We start from the raw sequence: 20173 nt of genomic DNA on the forward strand, positions 1-20173 counted from the left end.
ACTCCCCAGCTCTTTGACTGGCACCCTGGTCTGTACACACATGCTGCAGAGCGTGTTGTCAACATGCTGCAGCTATGCTATTTTAATTCTATTTACCTGCAGATTAATCCTGTATTAATAGGTAAATAGTGTTTTGTTTTTGGACGTGACCGGTTCCCTTTTAGGGTATGTGCACATGTTGCGAATTCCATTGCAGATTTTTCCACGCGGATTCTGCAGAATCCACAGGTAAAATGACCTGCGGATTTTGTGCAGATTTTCTGCAGATATCGCCTGTGTTTTTACACCTGCGGATTCCTATAATGGAATAGGTGTAAAAACGCTGCGGATTCCGCACAAAGAATTTACATTCTGCGGAAAATAAACTGCTGCGTTTCTGCCGGAATTTTCCGCAGCATGTTAACAGCGGATTTGGTTTTCCATAGGATAACATAGTACTGTACACCGCATGGAAAACTGCTGCAGATCCGCAGGGCCAAATCCGCTGCGGATCCGCAGCCAAATCCACAACTTGTGCACATACCCTAAGAGCTAGAATAGCAGAACATTTAGCTTATGCATTACCTAAATTATTCACTGTAAAACACTGCTTATGCAGTATATCTAAGCACTTTTATGAAACTTATGAAGGTTGATGCTTAATACAATGTATGGAATGTGTCAAATAAACCAAAGAGGGTGAAATTTAGATGCAGCCACTTGAATTGAGGGAGGCTTTTTGGTTCCTGAACATGGAGACCAGAGCACATAGCCATCTAAATTATTGTACCGATTTAATGTATATAGGCTGCCTTGCTTTCGGTTTTCCTAGGAGGCTGCTCTATATACCGTATTTTTCGGACTATAGGACGCACCGGACTATAAGGCGCACCCAGGTTTTAGAGGTGGAAAACAGGGAAAAAAATATTTGAAGCAAAAAAAATGTGGTAAAATATTTAATAACATAAATAACATACTATTATATGTGGTGTTATTATATATAGTAGTATGTTATTATGTTGGAAGCTGCGGGACCAGTGTGGTGTCTGTATACTATATGAAGACACTGGAGGGTGAGTATAAGAATGGGGGCACAGGGCTTATAGTGAAAGCACCACTCCAGCACTGCAAAATAACACTGGAGTGCTGCTTTAAAATCCCATGGGAGAACTATAACTCCCAGCATGTCCTGCAGATCCTATGACATGCTGGGAGTTATAGTTCACCAAAGGAGTGGCAGAGTGCTTTATTGTGTTTTGTAAAGACTAACCTCTTAATTGTGGGAGCCTGCCTGTGGTGAGGTAAAAGCTGGAGCATCCCATGGCTGCACACACAGAGCCCTCTCTCTTGTTGCCTTTCCACAGCGCACGCGCAGGACATAAGAGGAAGCTGCAGATTCTAGGTGGGAGTCTGAAGGACCTATGATGATGTCAGAAGAGGGAGGGCTCTGAACTGCCATGTGATGCTCCAGCCCGCCCACTTCTGACATCACACAGGTCCTCCTTGTGCACCACAGACAGCTCAGCGTCCAGCACAGGTAGGTATGCAGCGATCTCCTGGCCCCTGCTGCTGCTGCCTCCTCCCCCGGACACACAGATTCTCCCCAGAATCAGTGCTGGGGAAACTGTGTGTCGCTGCTTAAGTGCAGTATTCATTTGCTGCTCCCCGCTCAGCTGATCGGTGGGCGGGAGCCTCTAATGAATATTCACTGCACTTAATCAGCGGGGCCATGTGGTTTCCCCAGCAGCTGATTCCGGCAGCGGGGACATCCTGAAGTGGGATATCATTGTGATTCTACTCGCTGCTACCCCCCTCCCCACATGCTATATCCGTACTATAAGACGCACCCACACTTTCCTCCCAAATTTGGAGGAAAAAAAGTGCGTCTTATAGTCAGAAAAATACGGTAGTTAAACTCAGCATGCTAGAGGAGTAGATTTCCTTCTGGTTATGCTTCTTTTTGGTTCTATATCATACACCACTTGTTACGCTATGTTGAAATACCACAAGAAGATTCAAAACGCGTCAGAAATATCTGAAATGTAGATGTGCACGACTGTAATGATTTTTTTTTTTTTTTTAATGATTGGTACATTTCCAAATATATTAACACCTTCAATCAATCAGATTAAAATTAAATGCAGAAATTCTTTAATATAAGAAATACTTGTTAAAGCATCTCTGTTCCAGTGTTTCTCCTGCAGATCTTCGTTTGGCTGCAGCGACTATGTGCCATCTACACTCATGACCACAGCAGTAAAAGACTTAGAAGAGAAAACAATATCTTTATTATAAGATTGTATTTTATGTATGCAATATTTGCATTGTAATGTAATTGTTAATTTAACCTTTTTTGGATCATCTTTTTTTTTTAGGAAGTTAAGCAAAACCAAGTTCAGGAAGCTCAGGTATTTCATTCCGAATACAGAACTGGCATTGCAATTTTAACTGGAGCGCTTAAGTTCACCATTGCTTCAAATATTGAAGAAGTAAAATTACGCAGAATGCCAGATACACAAGGTAATGCACTTTATAGCTTACTTCAGGCATTTAATGTACTACTTTTAAAATATTGTTAGCACTGTAGTCTTGCAGCAGTGCAAAGCAAGGCCAACATCTAATTGGTGTTTCTATGTTCCTTTTTGGGGTCTAATGGATAATGTCTCTCCTCATGGAGAGTGGCATTCCAGTGTAAGGAGACTGATAGGCCATGCTGCTCTGTGAAGTTAAGTGGGGAAATTGTCTCTTAAAGGGAAGGTGCCACCAGTTTTTTTGTAGTTTGTTTTTTTGTGAAATTAAGCTTAAAATAGTAAATGAAATGTATTAATGCAATGTTTGCACTGTTTGCAAACATTTCTATATGAAAAATATTATATATTTTCTTACAAATATATATATTGACCACTAGGGGGAGCATTTTCCGTTTTAGACCTCAAGCAGCTATAGTAAGACTTACCAGCTTTACTGTTAGCTGGAAAATTGGGGCAGTAACTGCTGACATCACCATTTCCCTCCCCTTTTGGGTGGTCTAGTATCTCTGGGGCAGAATGAAGAGCAGCATCACAGGGCAGAGCCATTTTGTGGGTGACTGCTCTGTGATCTGCTATCACCAGCAGTTACTGCATCAGAAACACAGTTACATAGTTTATGTGGTGTGTATGGAGCAGCATTGTCTGTGCAGAGCTGTCTGTGACTCATCCCTCAGTAAGATAAGAAGGAGCTCCAGGTCTGCAGTGAATGGCCAGGCATTGTGGAGGGAGGAGAGAGATACATTGTATGGCAGAAACAGGTGTCAGGTGTCACCTCTCTCTGCAGGCTGTGAATGCAGCTTACCAGGGATCACAGGGACTGTGTGTGAGGGGGGAGGCGGAGACACAGCAGGAGAAGCACACAGGGCAGCCTGTGAGGGGCAGAGGATGTCTGCCCAGTGCCTGGAGCACAGAGGAGCAGTGCACATTTCTCCTGTGATAGAGAGTAAGTGGAGCTCGGCAGATAGCACTGGGCTATAATAAAATGGCGGCTAGTCACACCTACAGCAGTGAGTTGTGCAGCCCACAGAGGCGTGCCCAGCTCACTGCTAAAGCAGCCACAATGTTATAGATAGGGTCCGCGGCGGTCTATTATCTTCTATGTCCATGGGGTGCCGTAAAATGACACTGTTAGTGTCGTGAACTGCTGTGAAACCAAGATATCAGCCCCCAGTTCCTTCTTTAAACTCATATAACACACGAAATCTGTTTCACATGCATTTAAAACTTGGTTATAGCAGCATGTTATGCTACATTACAGTGATTTATTAAAGGGAACCTATCACCCCGTTTTTTAAAGATTAGATAAAAATAGTGTGAAATAGGGGCAGAGCTGGGCTTTACATTAGTGCCTCTTTGGTGCCTTTACACCCCCGTTAGGCTGCCGAAATACCTTAGTGAAGTGTCCGTTTTGTCCTGTCACTCAAGCTGGTCAGGTCGGATGGGCGTGGTCACAGCGCTGTTTGTCCCCCAGGATCCTGCTCATCATTACGTTGGTGGCGTAGTGGTGTGCGCATGTCCAGCAGATGAATCCACTGCCCAGGAGATGAATAACGGCGCGGTCTTCGCTATTCAGCCGTTTACAGGTGGGCGCGGCCATCTTTCCTGTGGCCGCGCCTGCGCAGATGGAGCGCTCTGCTCCCGGGGCTTCAGGAAAATGGCCGCGGGATTCCGCGCGTGCGCAGATGGAGATCGTGGCGGCCATTTTCCTGAAACCCCGGGCAGCAGAGCGCTCCATCTGCGCAGGCGCGGCCACAGGAAAGATGGCCGCGCCCACCGGTAAACGGCTGAATAGCGAAGACCGCGCTGTTATTCATCTCCTGGGCAGTGGATTCATCTGCTGGACATGCGCACACCACTACGCCACCAACGTAATGATGAGCAGGATCCTGGGGGACAAACAGCGCTGTGACCACGCCCATCCGACCTGACCAGCTTGAGTGACAGGACAAAACGGACACTTCACTAAGGTATTTCGGCAGCCTAACGGGGGTGTAAAGGCACCAAAGAGGCACTAATGTAAAGCCCAGCTCTGCCCCTATTTCACACTATTTTTATCTAATCTTTAAAAAACGGGGTGATAGGTTCCCTTTAATGATCTACAAACGCGGTACCTTACCTTTAAGAGAAGAAGAGAACTTGAACTCTATTGCCACCTACTGGAAATAGCAATCCTATAAGTCAATATCAAGCAAGCCTTGCCATATGACTTAGAATAAAATTCTCATTTTGCTTTAATTTTATTTGCACACACATTTTTTTCGTGGTGTTGCCTCTCCTCAGTGCAAAGCATGCATGAGATCTGATTTGGCTGTATGAAAGGCCCCTGTTTCAACATTTTTTAGTAAAACAATCAAATTCGCAACATATAACTGTATAATTCAATAAGATATTGCAAATTAGAGGTAAAAATAAATATATACAGTTCATTGGTTGACATTGAGAAACTAAACGTAACGTAATAGAAAAGAAGAGGAGGTGAGATTCTGTGACCCAAATAATATAACAGCCTTACTGAAAAACATATAGGTACAGTTGAAACTAGAAGTTTAAATACACTATATAAAAAACACATATGCTTGTTTTTCTCAATATCTGATATGAAATCAGAATACAGCGATGTCGAAATACTGAGATCTCCTCTATCCAGATGACTGATGAAGGTCTGGTATTGACCGAAACGTCTTATTTTTCTGGACTTTCTTCATTCAATAAATAAGTTAATGAATACACCCAAATGAGTGCCAAGTATTTCTATATCGCAGTTGACGGATTTGGTTATCCTGCTTGTGCACCACCAGAATTCCAGAAGTGCCGTGTTTTCCTAAGGAAATCATGATAAACCTTTCCTATTTTAGGTCAGTTAGGATTACCATAATTATTAATCTTTGCCAAATGCCGGAATAATGAGAGAGAGAGCGAGAATGTTTTAAGGCATTTTAATTTCTTATTGCAAAACCAAAAGTTTACATACACTAAGATTACAATGCCTTTAAACTATTCTGGACTGCCCATATGATGAGGTCATGTGTTTTTGAGGCTTCAGATAGTGTTTTTGGTTTTTTTTGGCAACGTCTGAGTTACTTAGAGAACCACCTGCGGATGTATTTTAATGCACACCTGAAACACACTGCTTCTTTGTGTAGCATCATGGGAAAGTTTAAAGAAATCAGCCAAGATATCAGGAAGAGAAATGTGGACTTGCACAAGTCTGGCTCATCCTTGGGTACAATTTCAAGAAACCAGAAGGTGCCTAGTTAATCTGTACAAACAATTATATGCAAGTACAAACAAGATGGGAATGTCCAGCCATCATACTGCTCAGGAAGCAGATGGGTTCTGTGTCCCAGAGATGAACGTGCTTTGGTCCGATATGTGCAAATCAACCCAAGGACAAAAGCAAAAGACCTTGTGAAGATATTGTCGGCAGCTGGTAAGATTGTGTCAATATCCACAGTGAAACGAGTACTATATTAACATGGGCTGAAGGACAACTCTGCCAGGAAGAAGCCATTATTCCAAAAGAAACATTAAAAATACAGATTAGTGTTTGCAAATGCACACAGGAACACAGACCTTAATGTTTGGAGACATGTCCTGTGGTCTGATGAAACTAAAATTGAACTTTTTGGGCATAATAACCATTGTTACTTTTGGAGGAAAAGGGAGAAGCTTGGAAGCCTAAGAACACCACCCTGTGAAACACAGGGTTGGCAGCATTATGTTGTGGGGTTGTTTTGCTGCAGGAGGGATTGGTGCACTTCACAAAACAGATGGCATCATGAGAAAAGAAGACTATGTGGCAATACTGAATCAACATCTCAAGACATCAGCCAGGAAGTTAAAGCTTGGGCGGAAATGGGTCTTCCAAATGGACAATGACCCGAAGCATACTGCTAAAATGGTAACAAAGTCGCTTAATGATAGGAAAGTCAATGTTTTGGAGTGGCCATCACAAAGCCTTGATCTCAATCAAGCTGAAAAGGCTGGTGCGAGCAATGTGACCTACAAACCTGGATCAGTTGCACCAGTTTTGTCAGGATGAATGGGCAACTAATGTGAGAAGCTTGTGGAAGGATATCCCTGTCATTCTTTTTAAGGGCAATGGTACCAAATACTAATGAAATGTATGTAAACTTTTGACTTTGCAGTGAGTAATAAAAATGCCCTAAAACATTCTCTCTTCTCTCATTATTCTGGCATTTGGCAAATACTAATAATTATGGTAATCTGAATTCACCTAAAACGGGAAAGGTTTATTCTGATTTCATGTCAGATATTGAGAAAAACATGCATATGTGTCTAATTATATAGTGTATGTAAACTTCTGGTTTCAGCTGTAGATGATCGTATTTATTTACTAGTAAGTTTACCAGATGTTGTTCAAAATTAATCTGTCTCGCTAAATGGTGTGCAAAGAGCTCCCAGAAAGGAGCCCAAAACCTGAGCTAGAAAAAAGTGTAAGAACAGGAGGAGTCACAAAGTATCCAGAAATAGGAGGGAAAAATCACCAGACTTTCAAGGAAAGGAATAACAGCAACAGAGTATATATAATTATGGCGCATAGATGCAATACACAGAAGACATATAAATACTCTAAGGGGACCAAATCTTTTCAAATACCGTATATACTCGAGTATAAGCCGACCCGAGTATAAGCCGACCCCCCTAATTTTGCCACAAAAAAATGGGAAAACTTATTGACTCGAGTATAAGCCTAGGGTGGAAAATGCAGCAGCTACCGGTGAATTTCAAAAATAAAAATAGATGCTCCATACCGTTCATTATGGCCCCATAGCTTTGCCATATAGTGCTCTGCACCATTCATTATTGCCCCATAGCTGTACCATAGAAAGCTGTGCCATATAGTGCTCTGCACCGTTCATTATTGCCCCATAGCTGTAACATAGAAAGCTGTGCCATATAGTGCTCTGCACCGTTCATTATTGCCCCATAGCTGTGCCATATAGTGCTCTGCACCGTTCATTATTGCCCCATAGCTGTGCCATATAGTGCTCTGCACCGTTCATTATTGCCCCATAGCTATGCCATATAGTGCTCTGCACCGTTCATTATTGCCCCATAGCTGTGCCATATAGTGCTCTGCACCGTTCATAATTGCCCCATAGCTGTGCCATATAGTGCTCTGCACCGTTCATAATTGCCCCATAGCTGTGCCATATAGTGCTCTGCACCGTTCATTATTGCCCCATAGCTGTGCCATATAGTGCTCTGCACCGTTCATTATTGCCCCATAGCTGTGCCATATAGTGCTCTGCACCGTTCATATTTGCCCCATAGCTGTGCCATATAGTGCTCTGCACCGTTCATTATTGCCCCATAGCTGTGCCATATAGTGCTCTGCACCGTTCATTATGGCCCCATAGCTGTGCCATATAGTGCTCTGCACCGTTCATAATTGCCCCATAGCTGTGCCATATAGTGCTCTGCACCGTTCATTATTGCCCCATAGCTGTGCCATATAGTGCTCTGCACCGTTCATTATGGCCCCATAGCTGTGCCATATAGTGCTCTGCACCGTTCATAATTGCCCCATAGATGTGCCATAGAAAGCTGTGCCATAGAAAGCTGTGCTGCTGCTGCAATAAAAATAATAAAACACATACTCACCTCTCTTGCTTGCAGCTCCTCATCGTCCCGTCCCGGCGTCTCTCTGCACTGACTGATCAGGCAGAGGGCGGCGCGCACACTATATGCGTCATCGCGCCCTCTGACCTGAACAGTCAGTGCAGAGAGACGCCGGGAAGACAGGGCGGCGCCCGGCGTGTGGAACGCGGACAGGTGAATATGACATACTTACCTGCTCCCGGCGTCCCGCTCCTTCCCCTGGACAGCTGGTCTTCGGTGCCGCAGCCTCTTCCTCTGTCAGCGGTCACCATTACCGCTGATTAGAGAAATGAATAGGCGGCTCCGCCCCTATGGGAGTGGAGTCGATATTCATTTCTCTAATGAGCGGTCCCACGTGACCGCTGAACAGGGGAAGAGCTGCGGCACCCAGAGACCGTGGGATGGGCAGGGGGAGCGCCCGGAGCCCCGGAAGCAGGTAAGTATGCCTCAGCGCCCTCTCCCCCTCACCCGCCGACCGTGACTCGAGTATAAGCCGAGAGGGGCACTTTCAGCCCAAAAATTTGGGCTGAAAATCTCGGCTTATACTCGAGTATATACGGTAAGTGGATTTAATCTAAGAAGATATTTGAAAGTTTATTGCTAACAATGATGCAAAAGAGCTACAATTTCTATCAAGACTGCGGTAATTTAGGGAGACTTCCAGGCACCTGCAATAGTACCGTATATACTCGAGTATAAGCCGAGATTTTCAGCCCAAATTTTTGGGCTGAAAATGCCCCTCTCTGCTTATACTCGAGTCACGGTCGGCGGCAGGGTCGGCGGGTGAGGGGGAGAGGGCGCTGAGGCATACTTACCTGCTTCCGGGGCTCCTGGCGCTGTCCCTGCAGTCCCACGGTCTCCGGGTGCCGCAGCTCTTCCCCTGTTCAGCGGTCACGTGGGACCGCTCATTAGAGAAATGAATATGGACTCCACTCCCATAGGGGTGGAGCCGCATATTAATTTCTCTAATGAGCGGTAACGGTGACCGCTGATAGAGGAAGAGGCTGCGGCACCGAAGACCAGCTGTCCGGAGGAAGGAGCGGGACGCCGGGAGCAGGTGAGTATTACATATTCACCTGTCCGCGTTCCACACGCCGGGCGCCGCTCCATCTTCCCGGCGTCTCTCCGCACTGACTGTGCAGGTCAGAGGGCGCAATGACGCATATAGTGTGCGCGCCGCCCTCTGCCTGATCGGTCAGTGCGGAGAGACGCCGGGACGGGACGCTGAGGAGCTGCAAGCAAGAGAGGTGAGTATGTCATTGTTTTTTTATTGCAGCAGCAGCAATGGCACAGCTTTCTATGGTACATCTATGGGGCAATAATGAACGGTGCAGAGCACTATATGGCACAGCTATGGGGCAATAATGAACGGTGCAGAGCACTATATGGCACTGCTCTGGGGCAATAATGAACGGTGCAGAGCACTATATGGCACAGCTATGGGGCAGTAATGAACGGTGCAGAGCACTATATGGCACAGCTATGGGGCAATAATGAACGGTGCAGAGCACTATATGGCACAGCTTTCTATGGTACAGCTATGGGGCAATAATGAACGGTGCAGAGCACTATATGGCACAGCTTTCTATGGTACAGCTATGGGGCAATAATGAACGGTGCAGAGCACTATATGGCACAGCTATGGGGCAATAATGAACGGTGCAGAGCACTATATGGCACAGCTTTCTATGGTACAGCTATGGGGCAATAATGAACGGTGCAGAGCACTATATGGCACAGCTTTCTATGGTACAGCTATGGGGCAATAATGAACGGTGCAGAGCACTATATGGCACAGCTATGGGGCCATAATGAACGGTATGGAGCATCTATTTTTATTTTTGAAATTCACCGGTAGCTGCTGCATTTTCCACCCTAGGCTTATACTCGAGTCAATAAGTTTTCCCATTTTTTTGTGGCAAAATTAGGGAGGTCGGCTTATACTCGAGTATATACGGTATTATCCTAGCTGTAAGAAACAGAATTGATATAAGATTATGAATATACTTGTGGTATTGGTCTATTTAACAAAGCCTCCAAGTGGGACCAGATCAAACAATTCTGTGTAACTGATTACATAAAGTGATCCAAAATCTTTGTACCTGATGATAGGACCAGATATATAAAGAGTTCCTATGTTTTCTGGAGTTTTTTCAGAGTTCTGATTTCCACCTAAACCACAAGAATAATTGTAGTGTATTTTGCTTGCTGTGACTTGACCATAAGGTGTTTTTGAATATGAGCATAATTGTGCACAATGCCTGATGTAAATGGTGGTGAACTGTAAAATTCTAAAACCACAGAGAAATAAACCAATGCTTAATTAATTTTTCTGTGTTTTATGTTTTTCAGGTACTAAAGTGCCACCTTCTTGTTGGACAGTTCTCCTACAGGATAGAATGACATTAATTTTAGTAGCCATTGGCAGAGAGTTGTTCCTCTTGGATAATACAGCTGTTTCTGTTATAGTAAGTACAACAATTTTAGGTTATTATTGCCGTTAGTGAACCTTAAAGGGAACCTATCACCCCGTTTTTTAAAGATTAGATAAAAATAGTGTGAAATAGGGGCAGAGCTGGGCTTTACATTACTGCCTTTTTGGTGCCTTTACACCCCCGTTAGGCTGCCGAAATACCTTTGTGAAGTGGCCGTTTTGTCCTGTCACTCAAGTTGGTCAGGTCGGATGGGCGTGGTCACAGCGCTGTTTCTTCCCCAGATCAGGCTCATCATTACGTTGGTGGCGTAGTGGTGTGCGCATGTCCAAGGTCCCGAATCCTGCACAGGGGTGTGAAAATAGCAGCGATGTCCGTTATTTCATTGGTGGTCGGTGGGCGCGGCCATCTTGCTTTGGCCGCGCGTGCGCAGAAGCGGCGCTCTGCTGGCCGCGGCTTCAGGAAAATGGCCGCGGGCATCTGTGCGTGCGCAGATGGCTATCGCGGCGGCCATTTTCGTGAAGCAGAGTTCGCATCTCGGCTTCACGAAAATGGCCGCCGCGATAGCCATCTGCGCACGCGCGGATGCCCGCGGCCATTTTCCTGAAGCCGCGGCCAGCAGAGCGCCGCTTCTGCGCACGCGCGGCCAAAGCAAGATGGCCGCGCCCACCGACCACCAATGAGATAACGGACATCGCTGCTATTTTCACACCCCTGTGCAGGATTCGGGACCTTGGACATGCACACACCACTACGCCACCAACGTAATGATGAGCCTGATCTGGGGGAGAAACAGCGCTGTGACCACGCCCATCCGACCTGACCAACTTGAGTGACAGGACAAAACGGCCACTTCACAAAGGTATTTCGGCAGCCTAACGGGGGTGTAAAGGCACCAAAAAGGCAGTAATGTAAAGCCCAGCTCAGCCCCTATTTCACACTATTTTTATCTAATCTTTAAAAAACGGGGTGATAGGTTCCCTTTAAGCATACAAATGAATTTAAAAGTTGGAGATAAAATTGCCCACATAACTTGTCAGTCTGCAAAATTTTCTGTCATTCTGAAACAAACAGTATATTAGAAATTCTACAGAGAACCCAGGGTTGAATATCTTGCTTATCCTTTCTTTTTTTCAGCTAGTGAGCCTAGTCAAGGGGCAGTACATAGGGAAGCTTTATTTTATTTTAAGCAGATCTGGTCCAGCTCACCCTCATTGACGCCTCAAGCGAACCTGTCACCAGGTTTGGCCGATATAAGATAGTCATCGCCTTTCAGGGCTTATCTACAGCATTCTATAATGCTGTAGATAAGCCCCCGATCTGACCTGAAAGATAAGAAAAATAAGTATTATTATACTCACCCAGGGGGCGGTCCGGTCCAATGGTTATCGCAGGTCCGTGTCCGGCGTCTCCCATCTTCTTATGATTGCTGCCCTCCTGCTTGCTTCATGTCTCCTCGGCATCGCGCTCCTGCTCAGGCGTACTTATCTGCTCTGTTGAGGGCAGAGCAAAGTACTGCAGTGCGCAGGCGCTGGGCCTCTCAGACCTTTCCTGGCACCTGCGCACTGCAGTACTTTCCTCTGCCCTCAACAGAGCAGATAAGTACGCCTGCGCAGGAGTGCGATGCCCGGGAGCCATGAAGCAACAGGAGGGCGGCGATCATAAGAAGATAGGAGGCACCGGACTTGCAACATCCATCGTACCGGACCGCCATGCAGGTGAGTATAATAAGTTATTTTTCTTCTCTTTCAGGTGGGATCGGGGGCTTACCTACAGCATTATAGAATGCTGTAGATAAGCCCTGAAAGGCGGTGGCCGTATCTTATATCGGCCAAACCTGGTGACAGTTTCACTCTAAAAGAAACTTTGGCACAGAAATGCCACTCCTGCCCGGTGTAGCCAATGGCCTAATAATAATAGAAGGTTTTCCAGACGTTTCTTTTATTAAAACAATTAAAAAACGTTATTCCAAAACATGGTAAAAATTAGCATCTCAGTACACCCAAGTAATATGCGATCATTCCTACGCGTTTCAGACTAAAAAGAAGTTCTTAATCATGGATAAAGCTGGTACCAAACATTTCCTGTTTAAATAGACAGTGTGACTCCCCTTTTAGGTGATGGAAGGTCTGATTAGTGATTACTGATGTGTAAGCAACATTTTCTTGAAGATCCATCCTGTCTTTAACTCCTTCAATACCTTGGACGTACTGAGTACGATATTACGCACACAGAAGCTGTGCACTCAATCCCCGCCGGGTGATCATCTGATATCACAGCTGGCACCTGGCTCTTACTGCCAGGTGTCAACTGTGATATTAAAGTAAAAAAAAATTTGGAAAAATGTTTTCTTGAAAAATCTGAAAATTGTATAAAAAAAAAATAATAACTAAAAATATATTGTACTATTTTTATGTAAAAAAAATAAAAATAAACAAAATAAAAACACGTTTGGTATCTCCGCGTCCAGGGCGACATGCCCCATAAAACTGTCCCACTACTTAACCCCTTCAGTGAACACCATAAAAAAAAATAATAAAAGCGGGGCAAATAACCATGCTTTATCATCATATCGCCGAACAAAAAGTGGAATAAAATGCAGTCAAAAATACGAATATAAATAAAAATGGTATCACTAAAAACGTCATCTTGTCCTGCAAAAGAACAATCCGCCATACAGCTCCATCAGCAAACAAATAAGTTATAGCTCTGCTTATTTATAAAATAGTTTTTACTGTATAAAAGCGCCAAAACCTAAAAAAAAACTATAAATGTGGTATCGCTGTAATCGTACTGACCCGAAGAGTAAAGCTGCCTTATCAATTTTACCACATTTGGAGATGCATAAAAAAAAGAAATAATCCTGAATTGCTGGTTTTGTTCATTCTCTCCCGAAAATGATAATGGAAAGCGATTAAAAAAATGTTGTGACCGAAAATGTTACCAATAAAAACGTCAACTCGTCCCTCGAAAAACAAGCTCTTACATGACTGGCAGACACAAAATATGGAAAATTTATAGCGATCTAAATTTGACGATGCAAAAAAACATTTTTCCAGGACGTCCTTCCTCACTGCACCATGGAAGTTGTCCTTCCTAACCGCACCATGGAAGTTGTCCTTCCTTCCTTATAGGGACAGGAAACACAGGAGAGGTTAAAAGATCCCTCCCACCCACATCCCCAGTGTTTTTCCTGTCCCTGTAAGGACAGACACGAGAGAGGAGGGGAAGGTCGGGGTTGAAGCTTTGGTGCTTCCTGGCTTACCTTGTGGGCTCAGGGGTTTCAGGAGTCCATCCTCTCCTTCGCCCTGTCAAGACGTCCGGGGCCGACACCCCCCCGAAGGGGGGTTCGTAAGCCAAGAGCCCTGTTGAGCGGGAGCTCTGGGGCTTGGAGCCGCTTCCCTCCTGCAAGGGCTCTCGGCATCCATCACCGGCAGATCGCAGACGCATACGTCACTTTCGGGTGTGACAGAAGAACTTCCGGATGTGTTCCAGGCTGGAACGCAGACTGCGACTGGGGCGCTTTCCGGTGACGTCAGACACGACGAAGCCGGTATGCAGCCCAGGGAATTCCGTAAGAGGACCTGCCAGGCGGAGAGAAGACAAGTTAGGGAATAAAACTGCCTTGTTCTATGTAAGGCTGTGACAGAGAGAACCTCTGGATCAGAATGGAAGATCCTGTGAGGAGCGCTGCTTCCCCAGAATGACCAATGATCGTGAGTAGCTTTAAAGACAAGGGTACTAGGGCCAGAATACCAGGGGTTAACTAACGATCCTGTGTTTGTATTAGGATGACACAATGCCAGCCAAGTTGACACCTGCGCCCAGGAGGACTGGCAAGTCCTCGGGGAAATCCAGGAGATGCACCATCTGTAGCGGCAAGCTACTAGATGCATGGGTTAAATTGCTTTGTGAAGTATTCATCCTTAAAGTCATCAAGGATGAGCAGTCTTCCTTTCTGACGGAAATGCACACCATGGTTAGAGAGGAGGTTCAGGCTTCCATCTCGGGCCTCTTACCAGCCCAATCACCCCAACAGGATCTCCGTCCAAAGAGACCTAGATGGGAAATGGAGCAATCCTCAGAAGATGATGACCAGTCCGTATGCTTAGACTTAGAGGAAGAAGGGGAGATTACCTCAGAACCTCCTGAGGTGTGCAAGAGGTACCTTTTTTTTCCCTCAGACAACACAGATGAGCTACTGCGGGCTGTTAGGAGCACAATGCAGATAGAGGAATCCCAGAAACCTCAGTCAGTACAAGACGAGATGTTTGGGGGCCTGAGGTCACAGATTCATCTTGTGTTTCCTGTGAACGACCACATCCAGGCAATGATTATGGAGGTGTGGGAGGATGCCGAGAAGCGTTTGGTCATTCCTCGGGATTTCAGGCACGGTCTGCCATTTGACCCAGGATGAAATACCAAAAACTTGGTTCTCCTGGCTGAGGGTGATGTCTATCACCGATCCTTGGGTATTATCAGAAATCCTGGACCTTCTTTCTCAGGGACCGGTGTTTCACTCTCAGGCAGCGAACTTACATTTAATAGCAAGGAATGTGAAATAGTGCTTTTGAGTGACAGAGGTTTTACCCCAAATTTAGTTTTCACCTTACTTCAGAGTAGGAAAATTGTCACTACCAGAGCCTATGGTAAAACCTGGAAGAAATTCCTATCACCTCAGGGGTGAGAGTCCAGGACGGAGTCCCAATTACGGCAATCCTGGAGTTTCTACGGAAGGGGTTGGAGCGAAGCCTGGCTACTAGCACCCTAAAGGTTCAGGTAGCAGCTCTGGGGGCCTTATACACAATATAGCAGACAATCCATGGGTAGCAAGATTTATTGTAGCCTCCGCACTATCTAGGCCCATTGTCAGCCAATAATTGATGCCATGGGATCTAAATTTAGTCCTATCAGCCCTAACAGGTTCTCCCTTTGAACCCTTAGATTCGGCCTCACTCACGGTTCTGTCCCTTAAAACAGTCCTTCTAGTGGCTCTAACATCAGCCTGGCGAGTGAGCGACATACAAGCCTTATCTGCAGATCCTTCTTTCATTAAAATCCTGGAAGACAGGGTTATTTTAAAACCTGACCCTGCTTACTTGCCCAAGGTAGCATCTTTTTTTCCACGGGTCCTAAGAAGTAGTCCTTCCTTCCTTTTGATAAAACCCCAAAAATACAAAAGAGGAGAAATTCCACCCTTTAGATGTAAAAAGATGTTTGGTTCAGTGCTTAGCATCCACGCAGGGGTATCTGTTTATTTGCTTTCAGGGGTCTAGGAAAGGACTCAAGGCCTCCAAAACTACCTTTGCAAGATGGATAAGAGATGCAATATTGTTGGCCTTCTCATCTAGTGGGAATGTCGCCCCGGAGGGTCTGAGAGTTCATTCCACGAGGGCAGTGGCAACCTCCTGGGCAGAAAGGTCAGAGGTATCGATAGAGCTTATCTGTAAGGCTGCCACTTGGTTATTACCGATTACCTTCTTCCTTTTTCAAACACTATTGGCTTGACCTAGCCTCTTCTCCTGACCTAACGTTTGGGAGAAGGGTTATACAGACTGTGGTCCCTCCCTAAATATACAATTCTCTGTAATTCTCTCCGTGGGGCTGTCATGGGGGGAAGGAGAAAGACGTAGTTACTTACCAGTAACAGGATTTCTCAGAGCCCATGACAGCGCCCTTACGTTCCCTCCCGTCACATGTGGGTGAGCACACTTTCACTGTTTGTGGTGTGATTTGTGTATAGACACGGAGTGTTTCTTATAAGTAGTATGATAAAAATGTTTAATCTTTTGACAATAACCTTAAGGTCCTCTTATGCTCTGTAAACCAACTGATGCGAGGGAGAGGTACTGCCCTTTTTATCTGTAGGTTTCCTGTCCCTGAAGGGCAGATCCCCTCTCTCCGTGGTGCTGTCATGGGCTCTGAGAAATCATGTTACTGGTAAGTAACTATGTCTTTTTATTTTATTTTTTACATTGTTCACTAGAGGGGTTAACTAGTGGGACAGGTTTATAGGTCGGGTTGTTCCAATCGTGGCAATACCAAATATGTGTACTTTTATTACTTTTATTTATTTTTTTTCATAATCTTTGTTTGGGTAATATATTTATATATTTTTTGTGATTTTTTTTTTTTTTTAAATAGTTTTACAACTTTGTTAAACCTTTTTTTTTTTTTTTTTTTTTTTTTCCTTTTTTCACTTCATTTTTACTTATTCCCATTATGGGATTTTCACTTTATTCATTCAGATTGCAGTTATAAAGTATAGCAATGCAAGAACATCGCTATACCTTATAACCTGTCCATGCTGCAGAGACAAGTTAGTTAGCTCTTGCACTGCGTATGATCTTGCTAACTTGCTAGTGCCTGGTCACCTGGATGACGACATTGGATCACCATGGCTAAGATTTAAGACCCCGCGATGACTTTGCGGTGTCTCTGATCCAAGGACACTGCTCCTGGTACTGAGAGCCAGGTATTGGCTATCAAAATCGGTTGACTCCTGGTGGCGATCGTCCGTGCACAGCCCCCTGTGTGCAGGTGTTAACCATGATGAACATGTACTGCATCAGTTGGGAAGTCCATCCCGATCATGACATATATACTTCAAATGTCAGAAGGGGTCAAATACCTTCTCGACATGGGAGCTGGGTTCCTGCAAGTCACCTTATATCTATGACACCATGATTGTGTAGGCTCATCACCGCCGCGATTGAGTGCGTCTGTCAGCAGTGAGAGCTGACACTGTACAGCGACTCCCACGATTGGTGCTAGCACCAACCGTGCAAGTTTAACCCCTGTGATGCTGCTGTCAATAGTGACAGCGACATCGTGGGGCATCGCAGAGGGAGCTCCCTCTGTGCTCCTATCGGCACAACGCAATGCGATCGCATTATGCCGACGGTCTCCATGGTGAACCCGGGCCGAAAGATGGCCACATTGCAGAGTAATAGATTAGCGATCTGTCAGTTTGAAGTTGATGTCCCATCTTGGGACAATATAAACACTTGAAAAAACGTTACTAAACTTGTAAAAATAAAAAAAAATCACACAGTTAAGAACAAAAAAAAAGAAAATTAATCCAATAAATACATTTATTTATGTAAAAAAAGAGTACATATATTTAGTATTGCCGCGTCCATAACGACCCAACCTATAAAGCTGTCCCACTAGTTAACCTAGTCAGTGAACACTGTTAAAGCATAGTTTTTTGCCTCTTTATTTTTTTATCATCATACCGTCGAACACAAAGTGGAATAAAATTCCATCAAAAAGACCAATCTAAATAAAAAATGGTATCTCTGACAACGTCATCTTTTCCCGCAAAAAATAAGCTGCCATAGAGGTCTGTCAGCATAAAAATAAGTTATTGACCACAGAATATAGTGATGCAAAAATAATTTTTCTTCTCTAAAATAGTTTTTATTGTGTAAAAGCTCCAAAAGATAAAAAAACTATATATGTGATATAGCTGTAATCGTACTGACCCGAAGAATAAGGCTGCCTTATCAATTTTACCACACGTGAAATGACTTAAAAAGAAAAAAAAAATTTTTGAATTGCTATTTTTTGTTTATTCTTTCTCCCAAAAATCGGAATCTGTTAATGGAAATAAGGGGGATTTTAAGTTACTGGCAGTACAAAGGCTCTAGAAAAGCGCTATAGCTCATGGACCTCAATTGAAGTTCAGCAAGTTCTGCACTTCCAAATCCAAATGCCCCCCTCCCTTCTGAGCATCACAGTATGCCTAAACCACATTTAGCGTCCATATGTTTAGCATTTCTGTAGTGATGACAGCTGGCCTAATTTTCAGGTGCATGTCTCCAGAAGCTATTCTGACACCTTAGGGGCTCAACCAATGTAACATGGCACCCTAAAACCAATCCAACAAAATCTGAACTCCGATGGTTCTTTGTCCCTTCTGAGCTTTGCACTGTGTCTCAAATGTAGTTTTCTGCCACATAAATGTGACGTGATACCTGCAGAACATTCCATAAAAATCTGCTTTTCAAACCTCTTCGTCTAAAGTAACATTTTTGTGAAAAAAAGTTAAATGTTCATTTTTATCCATATACATTTCATTAATTCCTGTGAAGCACCTGAAGGGTTAATAAACTTCTTGAATGTGGTTTTGAGCACCACCTTGAGGGGTGCAATTTTTACAATGATGTCACTTTTTAGGCATCTTCTGTCATATAGGCCCCTCAAAGTGACCTCAAATGTGATGTGATCCCTAACAAAAAAAAGCGGTTTTGTAAATTTTGTTGGAAAAATTAGAAATCTCTGGTCAACTTTTAACCCTTGTAACTTTCTAACAAAAAAAAAAGTTTGTTTCAAAAATTGTGCTGATGTAAAGTAGACATGTGGGAAATGTCTATTTTGTGTGACCTAATTCTCTGATTAAAGGACATCAAATTAAAAGTTTGAAAATTGCTAAATTTTTGCCACATTTCCGATATTTTCACAAATAAATGCAAGTCATATCAAACTAATTTTACCACTATCATGAAGTACAATATGTCACAAGAAAGCAATCTCTGAATCGCCATGATCCGTTGTAGCTTTCCAGAGTTAGAACTACATAAAGTGACACTGGTCAGAATTGTATAATTTGGCCTGGTCACGAAGGTGAAAATAGGTTTAGGGGTGAAGGGGTCAATAAGATGAAGTGGAGATGTATAGCACACTTCCTATACACAGGGGGCACACTGAGCATTACACAGGTCATGTGATATCAGGTAAATGCAACCTGCTGCTATGCAATTGCATTCAAAGGATTGTAAAACCAAGTAGTGGTAAAGTGTTTCGGAAGGCACTACGAGACCTAAGAAACACAAAAAAAGTGCCAGGCTTGAAGTTATAACACCAATTGGTGGATGAGCAACTGTAGTAGCCCTAATAGTACAAAAAAAAAAAAAAAAAAAGTTCCATTCATAGGACAACATGTACACATGTACGCACATGATGACACATATAGTAGGTAAATATATAACACTGATTTTGAGTGTAGTCACCAAATGTCTCTGACCATATAGTAATGGACGCGAGAATCTTTTGCATAATGTGGCCTACAGATGAAAGTCACAAACAGTAGCAGAACAAAATATTGTTGACTGTAAAAAAAAACCTCCCCCTCTAAACACCCTACCGCGTTTCACAAATGCTTTGTCAGGTGTGGTTTTTAGAGCGATAAGCCAGCTATTAAAAGTACAGATAGCCAATAGAGCACATGTAGCTGTTAAACTATTAACAGGACTTGGTTGTCACCCTATGACCATTTCAAAGACTTTACTCTCCAGCTAAACTCATACCTATTACTATTTTAGCTACCTATTGCAGCACTCTTGCAAACTCTAATGGCAGTATTCGAAATATATTTATGAAAGTCACAAGTGCAGGTCCCTTTGAGAAATCAGGAGTGTTTTTTTTATCTCTCACTTATCCTCCTTTGCAGCACCTACGAAAATTACTGCCATTTTGATCAGCTGCGTAAAACCCATTCCAAATGTCTGGAATGTGTAAGAGGAAATTGGTGGCTGCTAATTCCCCTGCAAAGTTCTATTTAGAATCCATGTCAACTAAACTAGTAGCATTATATATAAATTA

General features: G+C 43.9%; 1 protein-coding gene across 2 annotated transcripts in view; it reads left to right on the plus strand.

Annotated features, from left to right (window-relative positions):
• VPS16 (VPS16 core subunit of CORVET and HOPS complexes) overlaps positions 1-20173 on the plus strand; it is a 508307-nt gene that overhangs the window by 115272 nt on the left and 372862 nt on the right. For both annotated transcript variants that reach the window (XM_077275596.1, XM_077275595.1), the window contains exons 5-6: positions 2355-2499; positions 10488-10603. In XM_077275596.1, the coding sequence (XP_077131711.1) occupies positions 2355-2499; positions 10488-10603 (261 nt within the window). The remainder of the gene's footprint in view (positions 1-2354; positions 2500-10487; positions 10604-20173) is intronic.

This window comes from Ranitomeya variabilis, chromosome 7 (assembly GCF_051348905.1).
Source record: "Ranitomeya variabilis isolate aRanVar5 chromosome 7, aRanVar5.hap1, whole genome shotgun sequence".
NCBI lineage: Eukaryota > Metazoa > Chordata > Amphibia > Anura > Dendrobatidae > Ranitomeya > Ranitomeya variabilis.